The sequence below is a fragment of the Filicampus tigris genome, chromosome 7 (genome assembly GCF_054856515.1).
Source record: "Filicampus tigris isolate MCC_2025a chromosome 7, RoL_Ftig_1.0, whole genome shotgun sequence".
NCBI classification, from domain to species: Eukaryota; Metazoa; Chordata; class Actinopteri; order Syngnathiformes; family Syngnathidae; genus Filicampus; species Filicampus tigris.
This window is the reverse complement of record NC_141223.1, coordinates 11081602-11105270: the sequence shown is the minus strand read 5'-3', so window position 1 is coordinate 11105270 and position 23669 is coordinate 11081602. Positions and strand designations below refer to the sequence as shown.

The 23669-nt window shown below is 42.2% G+C and overlaps 1 protein-coding gene across 1 annotated transcript; it reads right to left on the bottom strand.

Annotated features, from left to right (window-relative positions):
• Positions 1–3936: 3936 nt before the first annotated feature.
• On the bottom strand, positions 3937–21914 carry LOC147144761 (period circadian protein homolog 2-like). The gene is made up of 22 exons (XM_086035143.1): positions 21756–21914; positions 17560–18101; positions 16619–16711; positions 16259–16413; positions 15998–16119; positions 15647–15848; positions 14550–14601; positions 13999–14141; positions 13739–13817; positions 13540–13646; positions 13251–13404; positions 12762–12870; positions 12403–12679; positions 12016–12154; positions 11797–11933; positions 9886–10083; positions 9421–9666; positions 8040–9082; positions 6808–7027; positions 6477–6714; positions 6181–6331; positions 3937–6014 (listed from the first exon to the last, which is right to left on the bottom strand). Exons 2-22 carry the CDS (start codon positions 17865–17867, stop codon positions 5859–5861), a joined length of 4329 nt encoding a protein of 1442 aa, XP_085891269.1. The 5' UTR covers positions 17868–18101; positions 21756–21914; the 3' UTR covers positions 3937–5858.
• Between the last annotated feature and the right edge of the window lie 1755 nt (positions 21915–23669).

Sequence of the window (23669 nt, the reverse complement as noted above, 5' to 3'; positions counted from 1 at the left end):
TGGTCTGTTTACTTACTCTCCCCACCAGCTAGTCAACAAAAGAACATCCACACCTCAAAGGCCCACATTCGTCATTAAATGTCAGAATACATCAGTATAGATACTTGTTAAGTAAAATTATTTTTACGCTTAATCCTTGTTTGTTTGTTTTTAACTGAAAGCACATTATTACATGTCGTTATGATTAAGGTGTCAAATTATTTACGTAGTTTTTTAGTAGTTATTTACTTTCAATATATTAAAATAGATTGACATTTCTAATTTGCTAATTAAAACAAAAAAAAGAAAAAAAAAACACAAAATGAGAACTCAGTGCAATCCAACCCTTGCATTGGTTCTCATTAGATGTGTTGTTCAATTTATGGCTGGTGAGAGCCATCCCATGAGCACACCCTCCGCTTTGAGTCGCACCTCTTCTCAGACGAGCTCATTGACAAAAAGCTGTTAGATCCTGTCTGGATTGAATGGACTCACCATCATAATGCACTGACAGCCATCTACTTCCTTAATAATAATAATAATAGGGCAGTTGCTGACAGAAACAAGCAATTGTGAAAAACACTCTCAGTGAAAGGACATTTTGAATCCGTTTCACATTGCCTGAGCTGAATTGAATATTTGGTGTCGGATGATCCTCGAGTCTTGAAAGTATGACAAGTAATTAGCGAGGCCGAGTGGTGGAGGGGTGTGAAGTGACAGGAAACACACAAGGAGCTGCAGGGATCAAAGCTGGCGCTGAACATTTGACAGGGAGGCGTCAAAGCCTTGCAGAGCTGAAAAGAACTTGGAAAGGATACAAGTTGGCCCAGGTTCTTCAAAGACAGCCACAAGTGCGCCCACCCCCGCCCCCCCCCCCCCCCCGACAACACACACACACACACACACACACACACACACACACTGAGGACACAAAATTACAGTGGGTATTAATACTTAAATGATCTCCCCTCACTGTAAACAAAATGAATTTCTCCATGTGAAATCTGAGCCTGTTTCGTTGAACACAAAGCTGATAAACATGCGGGAAGTCTGCACGATTTATTCTGTTGTATGAATGTCGACAGGTGGATTCACAGGTTATTGGATCTTTCGTTATCTCATGGAAGAGGGTTTCATTGTTCTGCCTGTCACTATACGGTATGTTGCTGGCAAACGATAAACAAAGATATTTTTTATAATTAAAATCATTTTCTCACAAACAAAGTGAAATTGGGTCATTTCCAAGGGCACCTCTAATAATCTCTCACAGCAGCCCGGTTGGGAAACACTGCTTGGTTGATCCCCACTTTGGAGATTCAGGTGTTAAACCAGAAAAAATAAAAATAAAATAAGATTGCTCTAAAAAATAAAATGAATACTGTACTACAACTGACAATTGTAGCAGTAATGTTAATGATGTAATTTTAAAACACACTGCTATTATTTGTTCTCATTAAAAAAATTCTGACTTAATAATAGTTGATATGAATAGTAAAAGCTAATGTTCCTTTGAAATCTTCTATCATTCCAGACAAGTGTATTTGGTTAATACTTTTTGTGTTACGCCAACATAACTGAATATAATTTTGTTTGACGAACCAAATACAATTGTGTGGAACAGGTCGACAACGAAGATTTTGATGAATTTCCCTCCACCAGTGCCATCTTCTCTGTTCACTTAGCTTTCAGTCTAACTCATCAAACAGGAGGCTGGACTCGAGCGCCTTCATGCATCAGCTGTAGGTTGGTGGCCAGTGCGTGAGTTGTGGTTCAAAGGTCAGCTTGCTTAATGCAGCAGTTGGCCCGAGACAGATTTAACGGGCACTATAGGCAGCATATGGCGTTGAAAAGGATCCCTGGGGAGCCCAGCAGCCACCCTCAACTGTCTTTGACTGCGAGAGAACAATCACTTGCAACAACTGTAGCAGCTAAACAAAATGCATATTATGTTTAGAGCTATCCTACTGCATTAAGAATGTGTTTTTTTCTCATTTCACTCACTGATGCCTGTGAGTGTACAGCTGCAAACAGAAGTGTAAGTCACCTCACCGCGGGCATGTACATCCTTATTAACGTTGATAATTTGGGGATGTTTTTTTTTTTTTTTGGATTGATTTGAATTTATTTAGGATTTTCAATAATGATGGCGGCAACATTTAGAAACGCAGGCACAAAGCCACCAAATATCAAATGTTATCCACTTAAAGTTAATTTAATAATGTCCGTCCCAATATTTTGGCTCATTTGAAAAGTGGGTGGCTTCAAACAAAAGGTCATCTCCGTTTTGAATTGTTGAACAGATGTAGATGTAAATGCCATGAAATAAAAGTAGGAATTGTGAATTTTTGTCTCATTCCTCTTTTGATCTGGAACCCAAATGACTTCAGTATACAACAGAAACAAAAGGAATTGACCTTGACAATCCAATAGCTTTGGAAGGGACTGTATGTAATAATTATTTCAGAATCCATTTTGTCCTCAGACGTGTATCATGAATTTCAAACTGTGCATATGCAAAGTAATTCTGACCAATCAAAAGTGGCCTTACAGCGTTAGCCTAGCACCGATTTTGTTTTGTTTACACTGCGAGGTTTTTGTATTATGGCCTCTTGTTAGTTGGTTCATACGTTCAACGACATAGATTTAAAAGAGATGGTTGGGTCGGGATGGCCATGTTTTCACTAACAAGTTCTTTTTATATATTATTTGACTGGGAAAATGAAAAGAGTTGTAATTTTCTATTTTATCAATAAATTTGGGAGAAATTAGGAAATAAGTGACCCAAGAATAACGCCTTCTTTTTAATAAAGGAAATGGCCGCGCCTCCTACCGTTCTATCCGTTTGGTCGAGTCACTGGAGAGACCGATTACAAACTCTCCATTGGAAATCGTTGTACTTTCATTGATTAGAACGTCCAAAAACGGTGATCAATTGGCACCAAAATATATTTGGACATCCCTACTAATGACCACTTCAACATATCAAAAGGATTAACCTCTCCGTGACTGATTTATATGAGAATGAGGAAATGTGGAAGTGAGCAGAGCTACATAGATTTATGCTGGGATGAGCGCACACTGCTTCTTTGCTAAAAAACAAAACAAAACAAAAAAAACACTGCTTCTTTGCTGATCACGGTCAGGACGGGCGAGGCATTAAACACCAGTCAGGATATTTACAGAGAGTGAAGTGGGAATGAGTAGACGTGCACATTTCTTTGGATGAGGAATAGCCCCAGTTTTAGACCTACAAACGCCGTCCAATTTGGAACGTAACAGCCGACCGAAATGTTTCCAATGCGTTCCAATGTGGCCGCACTCGGCTGCGGAGTCAACCTCCTTGCTGGAACTTTGTGTACGCTGAACATTGACGCTTGTTCGATAGGGTCTTACCTCACTCTCACGCCGGGGGCCAAAAGCTAGCAGTGTCATTCCAGAATATGTTCTGTGCAGGCCCACTATAGTTGAGACAAGGCATGATTAATAATATTGCTTTTGTGGAATATGAGTTAAGCAGCAAAATCCACCCGATTTTAGCCATCTCAGGGCACGGCCATTTTGTCACTTCTGTCGACTGAAAATGACATCCAGGTGTCTCAGGGCTCAGATAACGACAAAATCATGGCTCAGCTTCATAAAACAGGCGAGCTGTGATTGGTTCGTTACCTGAGCTCTGCGACACTGTGATGTCATTTTCAGTTGATAGAAGTGACTAAATGGTCACCCCCAGAGATGGCAAAAAACAAGTGGATTAACTCGCAACGATTAACTTGCACAAACGCAATATTTATCAGAATGCCTTGTTTCAACTAGTGGGCCTGCATAGAACATTCTTGAAAAAAAATGTTTGGGTTGAATTCCCCAAACAACCCTGGGGAGCTCAACCCAAACATATTTTTTTTTCATTTTGTCACTTCTGCAACATGTATCATATGAACAGAGCTGCTGTCTCAACTGTTTAAATAGTTCGTATAATTTTATTACAACATTATGTCAAAGTTTCAAACACAAATTCCTACATACAATAATGCACAAAACTGCACTATAGTTGAATATAACCAGACTCACAGTGGCAACAAAACATGTACATGACACAACCTCATATGTGTTAGTAGCATGTATGTATATGCATTTACAGGTCAGGTTTCCTCTCATTCACTCACAACTCTCACCAATGTGGAATTCATTGAATATTGACTTCCCACTTTGTGAAAAACATTAAGGCGTAAAACATTTCCCATGTTGTGCTTGTAGCACATTTCCTATTCCCGATGTATGAACCACATTTTCATTCTCAATGCTTTACACACTTAAGAACATTGGGCCATCGTCAGCACAGAACTGAGACATAGAGTAAGAGCAAACGGGGTTTCTTCAAGTTTGCTTTCTCTGCATGCGCTGAGACATGGAGCCCAGAGCGGAAATCTTCAGGCCTTGGCCAGTCCAATAAGACCGTCATGCCAGGGAATCATCACACATTGTCCAAATGCACATTTAAGGGCAGTTCTTCACTGCTCACAGTAGTAACATGACACGGGACCATCTCCATCTCCAGCCACACTTGCATGTCTTCAAATAAAATAAAATGAACAAAAACGACCACATAAATTGAATTTTTCAAAAATTGATGTAAAGAACAAATGTTTAAAAGAAAATGACAAAGACAAAAACTAACGAGTGAGATGTCCTTGGTCCAGCCTGTGATACATTCCGAAGCCGAACCCAAGCACAGTTTGTCAAAGCGCCTGAGCTGGTCCCAGGGCGCCAAGCATCCCACACGGCCCACAAAATTGACCTTTGCGCCGCTTCCTGACTTCATGCGAAATAACAAGAGGGTCGTTTTGGCAGAAATATTTGATATATATTTCTTTCCTGTGGTCCCCTGATTAGTTACATTTATTCTGTATTCACAGAATACACAATTACTGAATACAGTGCTGGAAACCATAGAGGCAATATTGACTTTTTTAAAATACTCTTCCTACGTATTTTATACTCTTTTTTTTTTTTCCCCCGGGGGGACACTTTAATCAATTATGTCGCCCGCTTCCTCTTGTGTGCAGGCTTCATACTTCAGTTTAGATCTGAGACTAAAGTGAATTTTAAGGTCCTGCAGATGATTTCAACATGTTATATATACAGTAGCCAACTGTTAATATATACAGTACAATCTTTAAGCGATTTGGCAGTAGCATAAGAAACCCTGGTCTAGTTTACATCAACTACAAAATAAATAAGATGAGTTAAATGTACGTCTTGTGCTGTGCATTGGATTGTCACTGCTGAGGCAAGTAGCAGTTCGACTGCATGTGTCCCGTCATTTTTATTATTGACCAATGAGTGAGTGTTACACTAGTCAGTCAGTTCGCCTGACTATATAGAAGTGCTATGTGATGTTGCAAGAAGTACAAGGCTGATTTAGGGTTTAAAAAAAATACAAAATAAATAAAGCAGAGGTCCCTGCTGACAACACCTCATCAGCTTCAGTATTTGTAATGAACTTTTCAAAAGTTTAACAACTACATGTTTTTGACTGTTTATGCATCTCTCAAGAAAAAGGTTGGGGCAGGGGGGGAATTAAATAACAGGACATTGTTGAGACAGCTGTACAGCATAAAGGCCCGGCATGCACAGACTGCTGGGTGATGACTTTGTCTCAAGCTCTCACAGAGTCAACACACAAGCACACTCGCAGCATCCACGCAACCATCCCAGCCTCAGTTCAACTGTGTTTGAGAGTCTTGTTGAGGACGGCCAGGCACGCGGTCATCGAGTGTCACATTTACAACATTGTTATTGTGTGTCTGAGTGCGCATGTGTTTAAGGGGTCCACGGCTGGTCAAGTGTGCCCCCACCCCCATTGCTGGCGGTGCAACACTTCACGAGCCAGAGTCCGATTTGGGCTGCGTCTCATCTGATTGTCTGTGAGCATTTTCGCATTCTTGGCTCAGCTCTTCCACCATCTCCCCCAGGTCCATTTCAGGGAGGCTCTCCTCGACGTGGTCCTCTGCAGCATCTTTGCAGTACAGACACTCCTGAACACACACACACACACACATATATTCATGTTAAAGGTTTCAGTTATTTGGCATGCTTTTATCCACTATGCAACTAGCAGACGCAGGTAAACAGCAGCACAAAAAAATATGACTGTCAACATTTGATTTGTGTCAGAAACATTTTAGGGAATTGGGTTCAGACCTTCACATTGATAGCAGCAGGTAGACCCCCTCGTCTCATCCATGGGTGCTGCTCCAGCAGCTCTCGCCGCTGGTCTGAGGAGAAGTGGGGCTGGCTCTTCTGCATCTGTCTCAGCCGCTCCTTGTCTTCCCGCAAAATTTTCTGAATGTCCCTGTGGATCAAGTCAAGCACCGTTTTGATGTTCTGCTCAAGAAGGCTTGGGACAGCCATTAGCAGTTTAATAACAAGGCTGAGTCAAAGTGCACTACTCATTCAAAAATAACCACCATGGCACCGAGTCGCTGCCGTCGACTCACCTGCATGGCATTTGATACGTCATCATGACCTTGTCGTCAGTGTTGGCCATCAGCAGCCAAAGGGGCTCCTGGAGAACATATTTGATGAAATGCTCGCCCTCGCCCTTAGCTGACGTCTTGGCTTGTGATTGGCCATCGTCGGAGTCTCCTTCTCCTCTCATCTTGGCTTTGGTTTTACTCTTCGGGTCATGTTCCAAAGAATCAACACTGCCAAAGTATTTGCTTGTGTTGCTGCTCCCTACATAGTGTTTTAAAAAAACAAGTTCGGGTCAATTCAAAAGGGGCTTCAAAGCAGCTTTATTTTAGCTCGCGTTGGCAACTATGGACTAACCTGTTCTGCTGCCCGAGGCTCCGCTTGCTGATGTATCGCAGCCATTGCAACCAGAGCCCGATCCTGAGCCCAATCCAGATCCTGACACTGAGCCCATGGAGCCAGATGTTGCTGAACCGGTGCCTGAGTGAGAGTCCTCCTGCTCTTGAAGAAGGATATCCAGTAGGTCGCATGATGACGAGTGACCGTCGCTATGTGCGCCATCTTGTGGAGAATTAACCTGCAACAAGCAAAAACACGTAGGATGTAAAAGGTGTATGGAAAGCCATTTGTATTGTAATTTATCATACCCTTAAACCTTTCATGCATGAATTATGATATGATGATATGACTTATAATACAAAGATTTTTTTTTTTTTTAGATGAATTAATATAGGCGAAAGCAACTTTTAAATAGATGTCCACTGTAGTGACCACTGTGCTTGAAAGGGTTAATGCCTATTTTGATCGATTGATTAATTGGAAAGTTAGTTTCAGGGGTTCAGAGTGAGAAGCAAATTTGACTCACTTTCTTTTTCAGGATTGAATAATACTCCACAGAAGTCAAAGTGCAATACATATATTCTCAATATGTTACATGCTTCCATTCCAAGGCACTTGCTTTTAGAAATTGCTCAACCGCTTTGTCTGAGTGCTGGGACTTCCCCAAAAAAATGCTCAATCTTTATTTCAGAGGCAACCTTTTTAACTCAGCGGGCCAGCACTTATTTGTTCATACATGAACAGAAAAGGGGAGCCCTCACGTCAGTTAGCACTGCAGGTGAGATGAGTGACAGAAGGCAGCGACTCATGCGCTGCCCGATGACGACGCTTGTAAGGACCAGAGGTTATATTTCCCAAACGACAGCTACAACCTCGATGTGCTGTAGTGCCATGCAGCTGCCACAAAACTGGCTGAGCCAAAAGAAATACATTTAAACTTAAATATTTACATCTTATGTATGAAAATAATCGACAAAGATGAAAATGTTGTTATAGTTTGTTGGTTTTGTATAGTTTTATCAACAGAAAGCCATTTTAATTATCATTTCTTAAAACACACATTTTATTTGATTAACAAAAAAGTTCTTTCAATTGACATTTTTGTCATTTTGCTCGTTTTCCTTAACTACTGTATAACAACCTTGTAGACCTTCTACGTCATAGTTGGATCAGAAAAAATAGATTACATCTTGATTCCACAATTCGGTTCAATACAAACAAGTAACTAAATAAAATAAAAAATGTCTCACCTGCTGAAGATTTTCAGCCTTGGCGGAGGCTGTCGCCCTCTTTTCCCCCGCAGCGCCCGCTGCGGCGGAACATGCCGCTGCGCTGGTGCCCTGAGGCCCAGCAGAGGCCACTGCACTGTCCTGCCGTTCCAAGGGGCGTTGGCCCTCTTCCATGCTCAGTAGATTGAGCTGCAGGGGCGAGCTGCACCGTGACTCAAAGAGCGTCGGTGATGTGGTGCGCTCACGCGTAGCGGATGCTGGGGTGGAGGAGCGAGACGCCGCCCCCTCTCTGGGCTCCAAACTTGCGGCTTTCAGGGCTTGGCTGCTTAGGCTATAAGAGAAGGGCTGAGCAGGATACGGGGCTTGAGCTACAAACGGAGTCTGGACTGAGAAAGTAGGCTGTGCCGTGAAGGGCTGCTGGGCGGTGTAGGTGGTCGGGCGAGCCTGGAACGGCTGCTGGGATGGAAAGGCAGGCGGCACGGAGAAAATCTGTTGGCTGGTGAAGGGAGGTTGTGTTTGCAGGGTGTAAGCTGGCTGCGGTGTCTGAAAGGGCTGCTGGCCGTGGAACTGAGGTTGCGTCTGGGCCTGCTCTGAGAAAAACGCTGGTCTGGGAGCAGGCCCCATTTGGCCCAACGGTCCCATTTGAGGGAAGAGGTAATTTGGTAGCACAAAAGCCATTACTGGCGTAACAATGGGAGCGGGGAAAGGGGTGGCAGTCGGAGGGACTTGGCTGCTTTGGCCCTCCACAAAGCCTGTGGAAAGGGAGGGGTCAGGACGGGGGACCTGTGCTGGAGCAGCAGGCGCTGGTTGGTAGAGCTGGTACGCAGGCACCATGGCTGGGTAGGACACATTAAAAGCAGACAAGGACGCTTCCGATGGGGACCATGACGTTTGGTTGAGGCCCTGAAGAGGGGGGCGGGGTTTGCGGTTTGAGGCAGCGCTGTCTGACGATTCGGGATGCTTCATGCGTGGCTTCTTGGACTTCCTGTTGCGGTTGCCCTTTTTGGCAGTCGTCTCTGGGCGAGCGGTGCCCTGTTTGGCAGCACCTCGTAGTCCTGATGGTTCTGAAGTGGCAAACATTTCACCCAAGTGGAAGATTTAGTTGCAACAAAACAAGGACCAACTCCACATTTTATTCGATTTTCACTTCCTGTAGTTGTAATAGCCGAGTGTCCCTAAACTTTTGGAACTAAAAGACAGACACGCAAGACAAAGCGCTCCGAAGTTCATGTCAAAGTAGAATGAGACTGTGGTCCAAACCTGTGTCGTAGCTAAATGTTCCCAAACTTGAATTCAACTTCCGAGTTCATATCAAGTAAAACTACCCAAGCTAGTCGGAGTGAACTAGGTTGGTGAGAATTGAGAGATAATTTCATGTTGCTGTGAGAAAAATATTCTTTACCTTCAGGATTGATCGGCCCCTTCTGCCTGTGCAGATGAGTGGAATAGTCCTTCTGGAACGTCCTGGCTTTGCGGAGTTCTCGGCAGCGATTGAGGAAGGCCTGCTCTTCTTTCTGCGTGTGGGCTGCCAGCACCTGCTTGGTCAGTCCCAGGCGCTTATAGGCCTCTTTCTCCTGGCTCAGCGGAGACACCACACTGACGGGCGCAACAGGAGGGGCAGGGCTCTCGGCCACATCCTCAATTATTTCTGCCAAAACACCACGTTCATAAACATCAGTCAACATTAGGATCGCTCTCATCTAATACCCTCTGCTGCTCTTACACTCTCCTTCTTGCATGATATCTTGGTACTGCTAGCAATAGGCTGTGCTGTATTAGTCAGTGTTACAAGTCCTCATCTTATTGCTTTGTTCCGTGTTCTGATTCTCTGGGAATTGTTATTTTTAACTGCAAATACAAAACTTACCAGACTCTGGTTGAGGCTTCTTGTCTCCCACATGCACAATGGTGCTGCTATAGCTACACTGAGATGTGATTGACACAACACTTTCTGCCTTGCTGGGTAAGGGAAGGGGTCCCATTGGTGCTCCAACCACTGCTGCTTCGGACTTCTTCAGCGCTTTCATGTTTGACAATCCAGGCTGGCCCTCGAGCATCAAAGAATCTAAAGAGAAGAGTCACCATTGTTGGCTCTCAGTCTCACAAGTCTCATCACTAAATCCAATAAAAGTGCATCTGATTCAAGAAAAATGTAGAGGGACATTTCTCAAGTCTTCATGCTGGAACACAAACGTGTATGTGTGTGTGTGTATATATACACATATATACTAGGGCTGCACAATATATCGGACAAATATCGTTATCGTGATAATGGAAAAAAAATCTTTCATTAGATAACACAAATGTGATTTCTATAGGTCCATGTTAAACATCTCAATATCGATATCGCTATATTCAAAACCCATCTCACATATCGCATGTTTTTCCAATATCATGCAGCCCTAATATATGCATACCGTTTATACATTTTAATATACATATATTAGGGGAGTAACGGTTCCTTTTTGAAAATCGTCCAAACTGCTCGGTTCAACAGTTTCAATTCGGTTCATCTGTGTTCCATTCTGTCACTTTGCAGAACTCTGTTTCTTTTTTTTTCTTCTTTTACCCATGAGCGCCAAGGGTATGGTTATGGTGGGGGCATCATGATTCACACTCAAGTTCTAGGCAGTACACAACATGTGCATCATATCCTTCGAGCAACGCCGCAGCCAATCATATTGCAGCGGTGCACGGCTTGACTCGTAGGCTTCTCAAGTGGAAGTCATAATAACTCAAGTGTCACCATCATAAGCCACCACAACCAAGCCTTTATCCAATGAAAGATCTCCAGTAAATAACACAGACAACTTGGAATTACAACTGACTGGAAATTGCTATGTTCGGGACTGAGGTGTTTTGATTATTAAGCCGGGAAACTGGCTTAACCGGAAGATGCGCAATGCTAGCATGCAGTTACCCAGCCCCCGTTGTTAAAAACTGGGAGGTACATACACAAACTGTTATAGTTCTGACACAGTTTACCTGATTTGGATGTACGGTAAATAACCTCAAATCAAAGCTGCAAATTTGACGTTAATGCACATCTTGTCCGTTTCATTTCAGTTCCATTGTTGCAATGATTAGAGCAAAAAAGACCAGAATTGTGTGTTCGCGGAGAAAAACACACAGAACATTTTCGACGGTCAATTTTCGACGAAGAAGACGCCGCCATTTCGGCGTTGAAACAGGAATGTACTGCATTATGGCAGCTTCATCATCATCATCGTCGTCATGAGTACACATCATTGCATGGTCTGTACAATATTTTTGTGTTATGCATTGACCTTGCTTTCTCAATATAAATTATTATGTATGTTTCGTTTTAAAAGTGCGTTTCAAGGCATTAAACATTTTTTTCCAAGTCCCGTAAATATTATAATAATATGCCTAGGGTTGTATTTCTACTTCGTGGATTTCACTTACTCTTAATTGCGGGGGTGTTCTGGAATGTAACCCCGCAATGGCGGGGCTTTGCTACTGTATGACACTAATTCAAATAAAAATACAATGACACTAATAGTCATTCATTATAATACTGTCAACATCTAATTTCACTTTTATCCTAATTATACAAGACATGATTGATTTATTTAAGAGTCAACCTGTACCGAATTGAACCGAAAACTGGAAGCAAAAAAAAAACAAGTTATGAACCGAACTGTGAATTTTGTGAACTGTTCCACCCCTAATATACGTGTATATTTGTGTGTGTGTGTGTGTGCGTGTGCATGTGCGTGTGTGTGCGCGTGTGTAGCCTTGAATCATCAGCACACACCTGTGTTTGAACCACCAGGAGCTTGCACAGTGTCCTCTATACACTTTTTGTCATCATCTGAGGTGGAGGAGGTGGTGTTTGAAGAAAACTGGTATTTCCTCTTTACAGTGATGGGTATGTTACAACTCTCCAAGTACCTGAAAATGGTAAAGTAGACTCTAAGTCTTGAATATAAATACAGCAGAAAACACAGATACTCCAAGTCACACAAAGACCTACCGAATGACGCTGTCAAGGCAGCTGATCTGCTGGTAGGAGCAGACAGTCTGGTCTTTAAAGGTGAATTCATCCATGCTAGCTGCATTACTATCTCTCGGTGCAGAATCCTTCAGACGCGCCACTGGACTCTTTTGCGACACTGCCATTGCAGAAAAATAAATACAAGCTCAGGTCAGAAACACACACAGTAAACTAAGTGTGTACAAAAGAATAAATGAGAATGAGAAGTCACAATGTCCCTCAGCTTCTGCGGATTCCCTCAGGGTACTATGTTTGGATTTTTCACAGTACAAAAGCATCCAGTAAGTGTGTGTTGAACAGAATTTTACTTCTACAGAGGACAGTGAAACCTTAAAACGATCAGTTTTATTACTGAACTGAGCTCACCATCAGAGTTTTTCTTTTCGTGTTTGGATGGGTATGGAGCCGGTGACGGCGGAGGCGAGCGCATGCACAACTGGGAGTCCTGGTTCTTGAGCATGTGAACTCCTTTACAAATCTCCTGGAATGTCCTTGTGGGCTTGGCCTTGCTCATCTCCTCAGCTGCGCTCCCGGCTATCACGTTCCCATTGCTTTCGCTGGATGAGCCATTGCTCAGCTGTTGTTCGTGGGACCCATTGCTGCCATGGCTACCATAACCACTGGATCCCATATTGTGAACCGGCTAAGGGTAAAGAGGACATTAAAGAAGCTGTTAAAAGCCTGTGTTGAACTTTGTTTTAATAAACTATAATGTGTGTACATACTTGCAGGAGTAGCCTGTGGATCTGCTCACTAATTTCTTGGATGTCTGAGTCCATCATCTTGCCTTCATTGAAAGCCAGTGCTGCAAAAACATCTTCGTTCACAGGGCCCCTGAAAATAACGCCACTCGTGTCAGCAAAACACATCTTGAATGTGGACGACTCAGGGTTTGGATTTTACATGCGGTTCGACGCTATGCAATGAGAATGTCGGCTTGATATGCGGTGGAACCAAATTTGTGCATCAGATTCAGGTGGCATCACTTGTGGCTGCCCAACATAAATGGGCAATGTTGTTGTTAAATTGCTCACCCCAGCACCCAAAGTCGTTTTTATAGTTTTTGCTTTTAAATCTTTCAGGGCATTTTAGAGTTTGTCATACATTTGTAGGTGTGGTTATGAGATATTTCAATGCACGTCATGATGATTAAAATCCAAATCGGACATCAAAAAGGGTCACGTAACTTCTAATGTGTGCGTGCAAAGACTTACATGCGGACTTTATGCCTGCCAATGACAAAGGAAACTTTGCGGCTCCAGGGGTTAACAAAGCTGGACCAACTGGTGTCGATTGTGATGTATTCCCCATTTCTTGCACAGAAGCGTATTGAGGAGTGGTCAAATGGCTGACCAGCATACTTCAGAACTGTTGGTGAGGGCAAAGTGTGTGTGAGATGCTATAGTCATGGAAGTAACACATTTATTAATAAAGTCACTCGTAATAAAAACGTTTGTATTAGTACATACTAGACGAATCCTAAGAAAGAAAATCGAGCCTTACTCTTGCGATGAACAGCCAGCATGATAGGTCTGTCACTTGGATGCAGATTGAGCAGCACAGGTGTCCCGATCAAGTCCTGGGGGAGGTAACCCAACAGCGGAACAGCCCTGATGGAGAATATTTGAAGGAATTTAGAGATCGTTTCCCCACATGCATCCGCATAGGGTCATTCACTAATTTCATAAAGGTATTCCCTTACCGTTCATCCACGTCCTGAAAAACACAGTTAGGTGTGTGTGTAGTGGTGAAGATGCGCTTGTCAGGAGGGATTCTGGGTGCTAGCAACAGAGAAAAGAGAAAAAAAAAGCCTGCGCTTGAATCTAACCGATTTAAATCATGGATGGAAAAGGTGTATTTTACACAGACAAAGTGACAATCATCAAATCCATGTAAAGAAGTCATTATGGCGGGGAATCCTGTTTCTCACATCAGGGCCAATGCTATTACTTGTGGTCTCACCTTCATAACCAGAGTGCACCCTTTCTGCCAGCAGGAGGCAGCAAAACTGCTCCTCAGACAATTCCGCATCTTGGACCTTCATTAGGTAAGGAGTCATTCGGAAAGGGTAGTACTGCATATCCCCATCATGCTCCTTTCCACCACTGAAACAGATACATGACAATTTCAAAGACTTTTGATAACTTAACCAAACTTGCACTTGATATGTTGTCCCTGATTATTATTGATAGTTTAAAGTAGGGGTCACCAAACGTGGTGCAGGCTCACACCAGATCGTCCCCAAAAAACTGTTCTTAAAATAGCTTACTAGTCATTGGACATTGTGATGTCCTAGGAATGTTGTAGAAGTCATCATTTAAAAATGTAAACACTTGCAGCGCTTTAGAGAAATTAAGTGTTACATTTGTTGCTGATATTTATCTGTTTTCTATCTTAAAGCTTTTGCTATTGTGCTTTTACTATTTGCTCATTCTCAGTGATACTTTGCTTACTCGGGGATTGTTAGAGTAGAAATCAATGAATCACAGATTGTGCTGTGCGCTCTCACTCACCTGATGCGGCAAAAGAAGGATTTCTCCTGCATGCACTCCGTGGGAGATGATTCTGAATAAGACACAGGGAGGAGGGTGGAGAAGCAGGATGACTATATAAATCAACAGTGTTCATTACCATAATCACCCATGCGTTGAAGTTTGGATGGGACCAAAATGACAGTGAAGTCCTACTCATGACCTTTACAGAATCTGTAGAACTGGCCAATAATAAATGTGCCTGTTTCCCAAAAGTAACCACACTAGGGCCGTCCCAATCCGATCGTGATTGGAAATCTGGACCAATCACATTCAGCTGATCGATAGTGTGTGAAACACATCAGCAAAAACAGAATATAAGCAACCCTAATGTAAATGTTGTACTGGAAAGGGGGTGGGCATTTATACGTTTCACACTTCAGCCTACTCCTTTTGAGCTTTATTATTATTAAACTAGTTTTCAATTGTATATCCTAAGTATCAGGAAACTTAATTGTTTAATATATGATGATGATGATATCTTAGATTTTAGTTTGTTTATTTAAGACAAAATATGTAAATTAAATTTGTATACATTTTTTTGTGCGTCACCACTGATATGCTATAAAATGAAAATATTTGTTTATTTGGGTTTAACCACTACTGTACTGGACTTAAAGCCATATAAAAGGTTAGTGAGACAACAAATATAATGGCGGTACTGTTTGTGCTAAATATGCTTTTTTTTTTATGGACATATTTGAAAACAGCAGGACCGGGGGTATGCAACCCAATATAATTGACAAAAGGTCAAAACCATCCCACTAAAATAGTTACATCGTACAGCGCCCTCCATAATTATAAATAATAATTTAAATTAAAAAAAAGTGTGGCAGGTGTCTGTCCGTGTGCATGAATTGGTTTGTGTGATATCATGCTAATAAAATATGTGCTATGTGTGTACGGGCATGTGTGAATGTGTGGCTCATGTGAAAGCTCTGGGTGATTTTCTATGCGTGCAGGTGGTGAGATTTGAGTTTCATGTGGGTTTTCCACGTGCAGGGTGCAGATGGTGGGAATCCAACCTCCATGCAATGTGTTAAATGCAACACTTCCACCTATTTAGAAATGGCTGTTACCTGCTCCAGTGCACATGCTCCACGAGGGCAAGCGGTACGGAGTAGTGAAGCTGTAGAACACGCTCACGTCCTGAGGGGTCAGGAATTCCACAAACTTGGCATTACGGAACACCTCACGCTTGCAGTTCAAGATCGTCGCCGCCTGATCGGAGATGTAAACTATTTTTCCTGTGATTAGTGAGACGGCCACAGCAAATATGTCCTAAAAGAGGCAAAGCACATTGTTGTACACGTCAAAAAAAAAAAAAAAAAAGATAAGGTCATGACAATTTTGTACAGTACAAAGCGGCAGCATTTGAATGGAAGTGAATGTATGTGAAGTCATCACAGATGTGTGCGCAAAAAACTTACAGTGTTCCTGAGAGTGTATTCAGAAGTGATGCTGTTGATTTCCTCAATGGTGTACGATGACACCTCAAAACCAGGGGGTTGGCTGTCGTTGATCATCAGCATCTGGTAATACTCCTCATTGGCTGTAAGAGGAAAAACACCACGTCTATGAAGCTGTAATTGTACAAGTTGATGCGTGACAGCATTTGCGCAACAATCAAACACGACACTAATATGTTGTTGCAGACTCACATGAGATAGCTGAGCAAGACAAAGTCTTACCTTTGACCTGCTTGACACACCGTAGAGCATATTTGAGTGTGTTGACAGTGGTAGACTTGTTCTTGCTCCTCTTCTCCATGGGCAAATGCATCTTCAGCTCCTTAAGGGTCTTGAAGAGCTCCTTCTGTGTCTTTGCTTTAGCCGACTGTTCGCTGCTACACGGCGTACACGAGAGAAACACACGTGCATCAGAGGAAAGGTCTCACCAGTGCTGACACCCTCCCCCCTAGCGGAGGTATAAATTGGCTGAGGAATGAAGATGGCATTGACTGGTGCTGAGGTGGGTCAACGTGAGTGAGATGTGGATGTGGAGGAATTAAGGAGCCCTCTCCTCTAAATATGTTGCCGGTGCGTACTAACCTGCAACCACTAGTCGATGGATTGTCCTGCTCGGAGCTCACCAGACTGAAGGCATTGGAGCTGCTAGGTGGTGAGGGGCTGTGAGAGTTTGAGCTGTAACAATGAACAGCATGTTATTGACAATGTTGGGAGCACAGTTAAAGAACAGTTGAAGGGCCACAACAAAATACGCAAAACATCCGAGTCATCTAGGAACTTGTTAGAATGTGGCAGACAAACAACGTAAACATAAGTAACGAGATTGATCATGCATGGAACGAAGACAATGATCAAAAGTCTTTGGAAACTAGACCCGTTAAGATTCTATTCAAGAGTCTTCAATGATTTTAGTCTACCTCTAGTGCAGTGCAAAACATGCTGTGGGTGAGCGTTTTGGACTTTTCAAGAATATTGTTCCTAGCAGGCCCACTAGTTGAAACGCGGCATTCTGATTAATATTGTGTTTGTGGAATATGAGTTAAACAGCAAAATCCACCCCTTTTTAGCCATCTTTGGAGGCGGCCATTTTGTCACTTCTGTCGCCTGAAAATGACATCGCAACTTCTCAGGGCTCAGGTAACGACCAATCACAACTCAGCTTCAGAAAACAGATGAGCCGTGATTGGTCGTTACCTGAGCAGTTGTGATGTCATTTTCAGTCGACAGAAGTGACAAATTGGCCGCCCCGAGAGATGGCTAAAAACAGGGGGATTAACCCTTATTCCACAAATGCAATATTTATCAGAATGCCTTTTCATAGAACATATTCTTGAAAAAAATATGTTTGCGTTGACTTCCCCCTCTAAGCCTGAAGAAAGCAGACAATGTTGCAGCCATGACTCAGAGGGGAAAATGGTCGCTCTATTATATTTAATGATCCATACTTCCATGACCCAAATGGTCCGCTTCCACATAAACGGCGGAATATTTGTATAGGATTGAGTGCATTAGAGTGCTTTCACCTCTTGTTGCTTCCCGATGACTCGTGGAGAGCGGAATCTTTCCCATTTCCATTTGAACTGCCCACAGATTCATTGCCATGGGACTCATTTCCATGTGATTCATTGCCATGGGATTCTGTCCCACTCCCACTTGAGCCGGCCATCTCTACATCTTCATGTAATCGGGTCCGCTTCCTTTCATCGTGGGGAGAACCAGGCGAGGTTGGGTGCTCGTGGCTGCTGTCGCTCCCCTCTGAAGCCAAGCCCAACTCTGGCTCCATGTCGCCCCCATCCCTCCTGCCAGAACCCTCACTGTAACTGCTTGCCATATGGTGAAGTTGGCTGATGGCGGAGCACGGAGAAAACCCTCCTTCCTCCACCTGAAGGCTTTCACGGGACCGTTCAACGTTGAATAGAGGTAATTCTGAGGGTCACTGTTCTCTGACATGGAATGGGCCAAAGGACAGTAGATGGGAGTCTAGGCTGTCTTCCTCATGGCAGCACCACAAATGGTATTGCAGTGGGTGTAAGTGTAGATGATCCCTCACCAAGAAGGGTTTGCTCTACAATAAAAGAAAACGTGCATTTTACATTATATTGCATCTATATTGTAATTTCCAACACAACAAATAATCTGATATTAAATAAAGCAGCAATCAATAATGGTTTGGAGAAACTTTACATAAAAAAAAAAATCAGTGGTCATGACTGTGATGTGATCAGACATCTTGGCATCGGATGCTAAAGAAAAGGGCACAATTTCCCAAAATAAACCAATTCTACTGTCCATGCACACACAGACTGCAACTACCCATCCCTCAAAAGTTCTATTACCACAAATAAAAAAGGATTCCAACCTTCAATTGAAATATAGATTATAATAGATGATCAATTGAAAGGAGAGTATAAACCTACGAAATATCCCTGAAGACGAATGAAGAACCCAAATGCAAATGGCATTCGTAATCACCATTGTTGTACTCTTTGTCAAATGCCCATCCACAACAGAACACATTATCGATGATTTCACCTTATGTAACACGGAGCTGTGCTGCAGAATTGACTATTAGGCATAATATGATACAGGTGAGGTGCATTCTGTATGTCTGATAGCAACCATTCCCTTATACTACAAACCATCCAATGACACTGAAGTAACAAAGTTAATGTCTGACATGTGACTCTAAAGAACAATTCATGTCACATCCTTATCAATAGGTAATACAAAACCATGTAAAAGTGAAACTTAATATTTTCCACGTTATATTTCTATTTCTTTAGGAGGTTCTTAGTAGTAGATTTGTTTAATCCACCCTGCAACAAGCACTGCAGAAAAACTCAATCAGGCTGCAGCTACAATATCCAATCATGACAATCAAGACAATTTCAGCAATCTGATCATTCTGCGCTCTTTACATAAGCACCTGTGCGCAAGAAGAAACTAAATAAAGGTATTAATGTTTAGTTCTCTTAAAGTGGAACTCAACCCAAGCCCATTTTTTCCGAGAATGCGTTCTGCTCAGGGCTCAGGTAATGACCAATCACGGCTCAGCTTCAGAAAACAGGTCAGCCGTGATTGGTCGTTACCTGAGCCCTTTTGATGTCATTTTCAGTCGACAAAAGTGACAAAATGGCCGCCCCGAGATGGCTAAAAACGGGTGGATTGAGTCTTATTCCGCAAACGCAATATTTATCTCGAATGTCTTGTTTGAACTTGTGAGCTTGCATAGGCCGTACGGTATTCTTGAAAAAATATGATTGGGTTGACTTCCCCTTCAAAAGACACAATACATTCCAAGCAACTACACGTCCTGCTGCTTTTGACATGATCTAAAGTTGGGATTAGAGGAGACCTCCTATTGCCTGCAGCTAATAACCAGTCAGGAGAGAGCAAGAAGTGTGAACAGGTTACAGCCGTGTTAGCCAATCTGCGGATTTAAACAATCACATCTCCTTCCATCTCGTATTAAAAAAAGAATTGATTTAAAATGTGTATAACGTATGATATGGTTCATTTCTTGAAGACCATTCTTTTACAGAGAAATCCATGCAAACGTACCCATGACAATATAGAATTACAACATATTCTGTAACAATTAAATAATCAACAGACTCTAATAGCATAGAATTCCATCTTGAACAACCAACATGACAAGGAAAGCATTATAAACATGGTTTTCATGCCGCCCCCACAAAAAAATAAGAAAAAAAGAAATCACATGCTTTTTTTTGTATTAAATCCTATAAGAAAAAACTCAAGACGCTGTTTAGAAGGGCAAGAGAAAATAAAGCAGGCACACAAATAAGATTTTAAGACCACACTCGACAAAGAAACAAGAACATGGATAAAACTTAGCACGGACCCCTTCCAATAGGAACACATAACCGATGGCATATAACAAAAACAAAACCTTGAATTCCCAAGGGGAAATCTTCCTCAGATTTCCCTAGAAACATGCTCACAAACCTGCATAATTCTCAGAATGACATAATGAAACTGAAGTCTAGTCCTGTAATGGTTGCAGCTCTGCATCATTCAGAGGCTGAACCAGTCATACTAGTCCACCTCTCACAACATTATACAACGGCTGCTCCAGTCACATGGATTTGGACCCAGTGCAGCTCCAAGCGCCTGTCGCCTTGTTTCATAAACCCAAACTTCATCCAGGCATGGCACTTTCTCTGCACATTACTAACAAGATATTCTAAGAGTAAAAGATCAAAAGTCCCACAAACACAGAAAAAAAAATCTAATAAAAATAAAACTGGAACTGGTCTCAATCTCTTGTTTGGTCACCATCAGCACAGACAACACAAAACTAGACATTTTATAGTTAGTTACATAGTTTTAAGATACTACTGTAGGTACAAAGTAGCTAGGATTTATTTCTACTCCAATGTTAAGTATACAGAAACATTCCTCTCAGTGACTTCCCGAATTACAAGACAAATGCAAAACGTATACACTTGTCAGAAGTTAAAAATCAAAACCATGGAAACGTCACAGTTCAGAGAATACCATCAACAGATATTTACAATTACTGAACTCAAAAAGCTTTGTTTAAAGAGGGAATCAACCCAAACATTTCAAGAATATTGTTCCTAGCAGGCCCACTAGTTGAAACGCGGCATTCTGATTAATATTGCGTTTGTGGAATATGAGTTAAGCAGCTAAATCCACCCCTTTTGAGCCATCTCTCGGGTGGCCATTTTGTCACTTCTGTTGCCTGAAAATGACATCACAACTGCTCAGGGCTCAGGTAACGACCAATCACGGCTCAGCTTCAGAAAACAGGTCAGCCATGATTGGTCGTTACCTGAGCCCTGAGCAGTTGTGATGTCTTTTTCAGTCGACAAAAGTGACAAAATGGACACCCCCAGAGATGGCTAAAAACGGGTGGATTAACTCTTATTCCACAAATGCAATATTTATCCGAATGCCTTGTTTCAACTAGTGATCTTACATAGGACATATTCTTGAAAAAAATATATGTTTGGGTTGATTCCCCCTTTAAGTCGACCTGATTTTGACAGTCCAGTAGAGTGTGGATTGGAAGGTAAAAGTTTGCTGTAAGCAGCAGACCTCTTCAGGCCTTAGAATAATGAGAGAAAAAACAAAAAACAAAACAAAAAAAACATACTCATACGTTAATACTTCAAACCACTTTGCTGCTATCCTCAAACATCAAAGAAAATGCCAATTTTTAAATCTCTAATGATTGCATATCGATCTCGAAGACTGATCGGTGTAATAAACGTAATTGTGAAATGATATTGATGGACATCGGTTATTTCGCATACTTGCATGTGCTTGAACTTTAAAGGTAAGGAAATATACCATAAAAACTCCTGAAATTGGCAAAAAACATCCCTTCCTCCCGCCTCACCCATAGTGACCTGCTATTCGCAATCCACACACACGTTGACCTGCAATCCACAGCACGGTACACTGACACAGTTATGTAAAAGTGACGATACAGCCAAAAAACGGGCACGAAAATAACATTCGCATGGCCCCAGACGGCCCATGTCACGCAAATGAACATCATCTTGCTTTATAGGTATTCTCGTAACAGTAAAATGTAATTTTTGCTTTAAAACAAGAAAAAAGTAGAGCAGGGTAAATGGCCGCGCATGCGCAGATCGGATTTAGTTATGCAACTTATTTTTACGCTCTTACTACATATACGAGGAAGAATTTAAGCAAAAAAGCTCACCTGGTTTATCAAAATACAATCCCCTTTCCGGATGTGTCCGATGTCATCTAATAGTAAAGTCGAAAGGCGAAGACAAGGTCCGCGTAAATCTGTATTCCTCAATGGGAGACGGCATTCAGACAAGCTGACACAGTAGTCAGCCGTTCCTCCCCCAGTTCCCTCCGGTCTGGATACACCAGCCAATCAGCGAACTAACAGCGCGACCTCAATTCTGACCCCGCCTTCACTGCTGTGCAATTGGTCGAAAATCATGGGTTTCCATGGAAAACGTGACGAATTTACAAAGAGCTGAGCTCATTGCCCAATTGACCTGTCAATCATTTTATATAAATAAGCCAACCTCCGCACGTGGAATCCCATGTTACGTGTCTCGCGTGGAGTGAGCCGGTAGTTGAGAATCCCAAACAACGCGTTGCAAGCGGGAATTACATAAAAGCAAAAGTATGATTTACAGACCGTCAATGGAGAGTCACACATGAAGCTCACTGACGATTGGCTATTTGCCTTTCAAACCCTCTGCGACGTGCGGTCACAACTTTGTTATAGCAAGTCCGTTGGAAACATAAATTTCTACAGGTAATTATTTTCTTAATTTAAGCAGCGGTCAAATTGACAATTCCGAATATCCGGGCATTTCTGGTAAAACCTATCATATAAAGGTGAAAAGCTCGCAGAAAATCATGTCTGGAAGTTTTTTTTTTCTAAGTCCAGTCTCCATTCATGTGTGTTTTATTTAAAATGCACAGATAGTTTGCTTTCATGAACAACAGAGGAAACCAAAGTATTCATTCATTAAGTTGACTAAAAATCAGACGATTTGAAATCTTTAAAATTATATTAAAAACAAAAAGTTCAGAACCTTTTCTTTCCTTTCCATTTTGTTTGCAATAATTTTGGTGGAAACGATGCTTTAACATTTTTTTTTTAGCCATTAGGTGTTAACTTATCTTGAGAATTGTGCTTAATTGTCATTCTGATTTAAAGTGGAAGTCAACCCAAACATCGGGAATATGTTCTATGCAGGCCCACTAGTTGAAACAAGGCAATATGAGTAATATGAGGGGTCCTAATGAGGACGAACACCTTTGAAAATGGAAGGATAGAGGATTCTTTTTGCAAGTGTACCTAATGAAGTGTCCAATGAGGGAGACTGCTCAGCAGACAGCTCAAGATGTTATCCCACATTTTAATTTGCATTGCAAGTTGTCACTCTGTTTTATTACACTTGTGGCATACTGAAGTCCATATTGTGTTTACTCGAATGGAATGCATGGAAATGAGTTACTCATGAGAGAGCATGTGTTGTTTTCACATGATGATGACATGGTAGCCACAACTCCATATATTACACTCCAAGAAAGCCGAGAAAGTAAACGGCATACAGTATACAGGATGCTTGCTGAGAAAGTGTCAGTGTCTGGTCAAGAATCTTCCCTGCTGTCTGCCCGCCTGGGGTCCATTTAGCACTACTCTCTCAAATCCTCCTCCTTTCACTGCTTGCATGCATCCACCACTTTCAGTGGCATCATGCTGAGATGCTAAAAATGTCCAAGTTATGTGGCAAAAGGCTCTTAAGCACAGTGGGGAGGTCTGACACTGAGTTTTGTGATTATTGAGTCGAAAATCTGCAGCCAGTTATGGCTCATCATCAGACTTGGCAAGCTGGCTGCAGTGAAGGGTGGAAATTCAGAATTTGGTGACGTCCATGGGCCCCGGACTTCAGGTAAACATGGGCTGAAAATGATTGTCATTATTGAGGCCGTGAAAATTGAGGTAAAGTTATCCATCCATTTTCGAGATTGCTTTTCCCCACTCGGGTCACGGGTGAACTGGAGCCTTTATTTCCAGTTGACTTTAAAGTGAGAAGGTGTACATCCTGGACTGGTTACCAGTCAAATGAGATGCAAATGAGGC

What these genes read in the sequence shown, in the direction of transcription:
- LOC147144761 (XM_086035143.1), bottom strand. Translation starts at nt 17,867, where the DNA reads ATGGCAAGCAGTTACAGTGAGGGTTCTGGCAGGAGGGATGGGGGCGAC. An exon ending in AATACACTCTCAGGAACACT is followed by an intron (nt 15,849 to 15,997) that starts GTAAGTTTTTTG and finishes TGCCTCTTTTAG; the next exon opens with GACATATTTGCTGTGGCCGT. An exon ending in TCCTTCTTTTGCCGCATCAG is followed by an intron (nt 14,142 to 14,549) that starts GTGAGTGAGAGC and finishes TATCTGTTTCAG; the next exon opens with TGGTGGAAAGGAGCATGATG.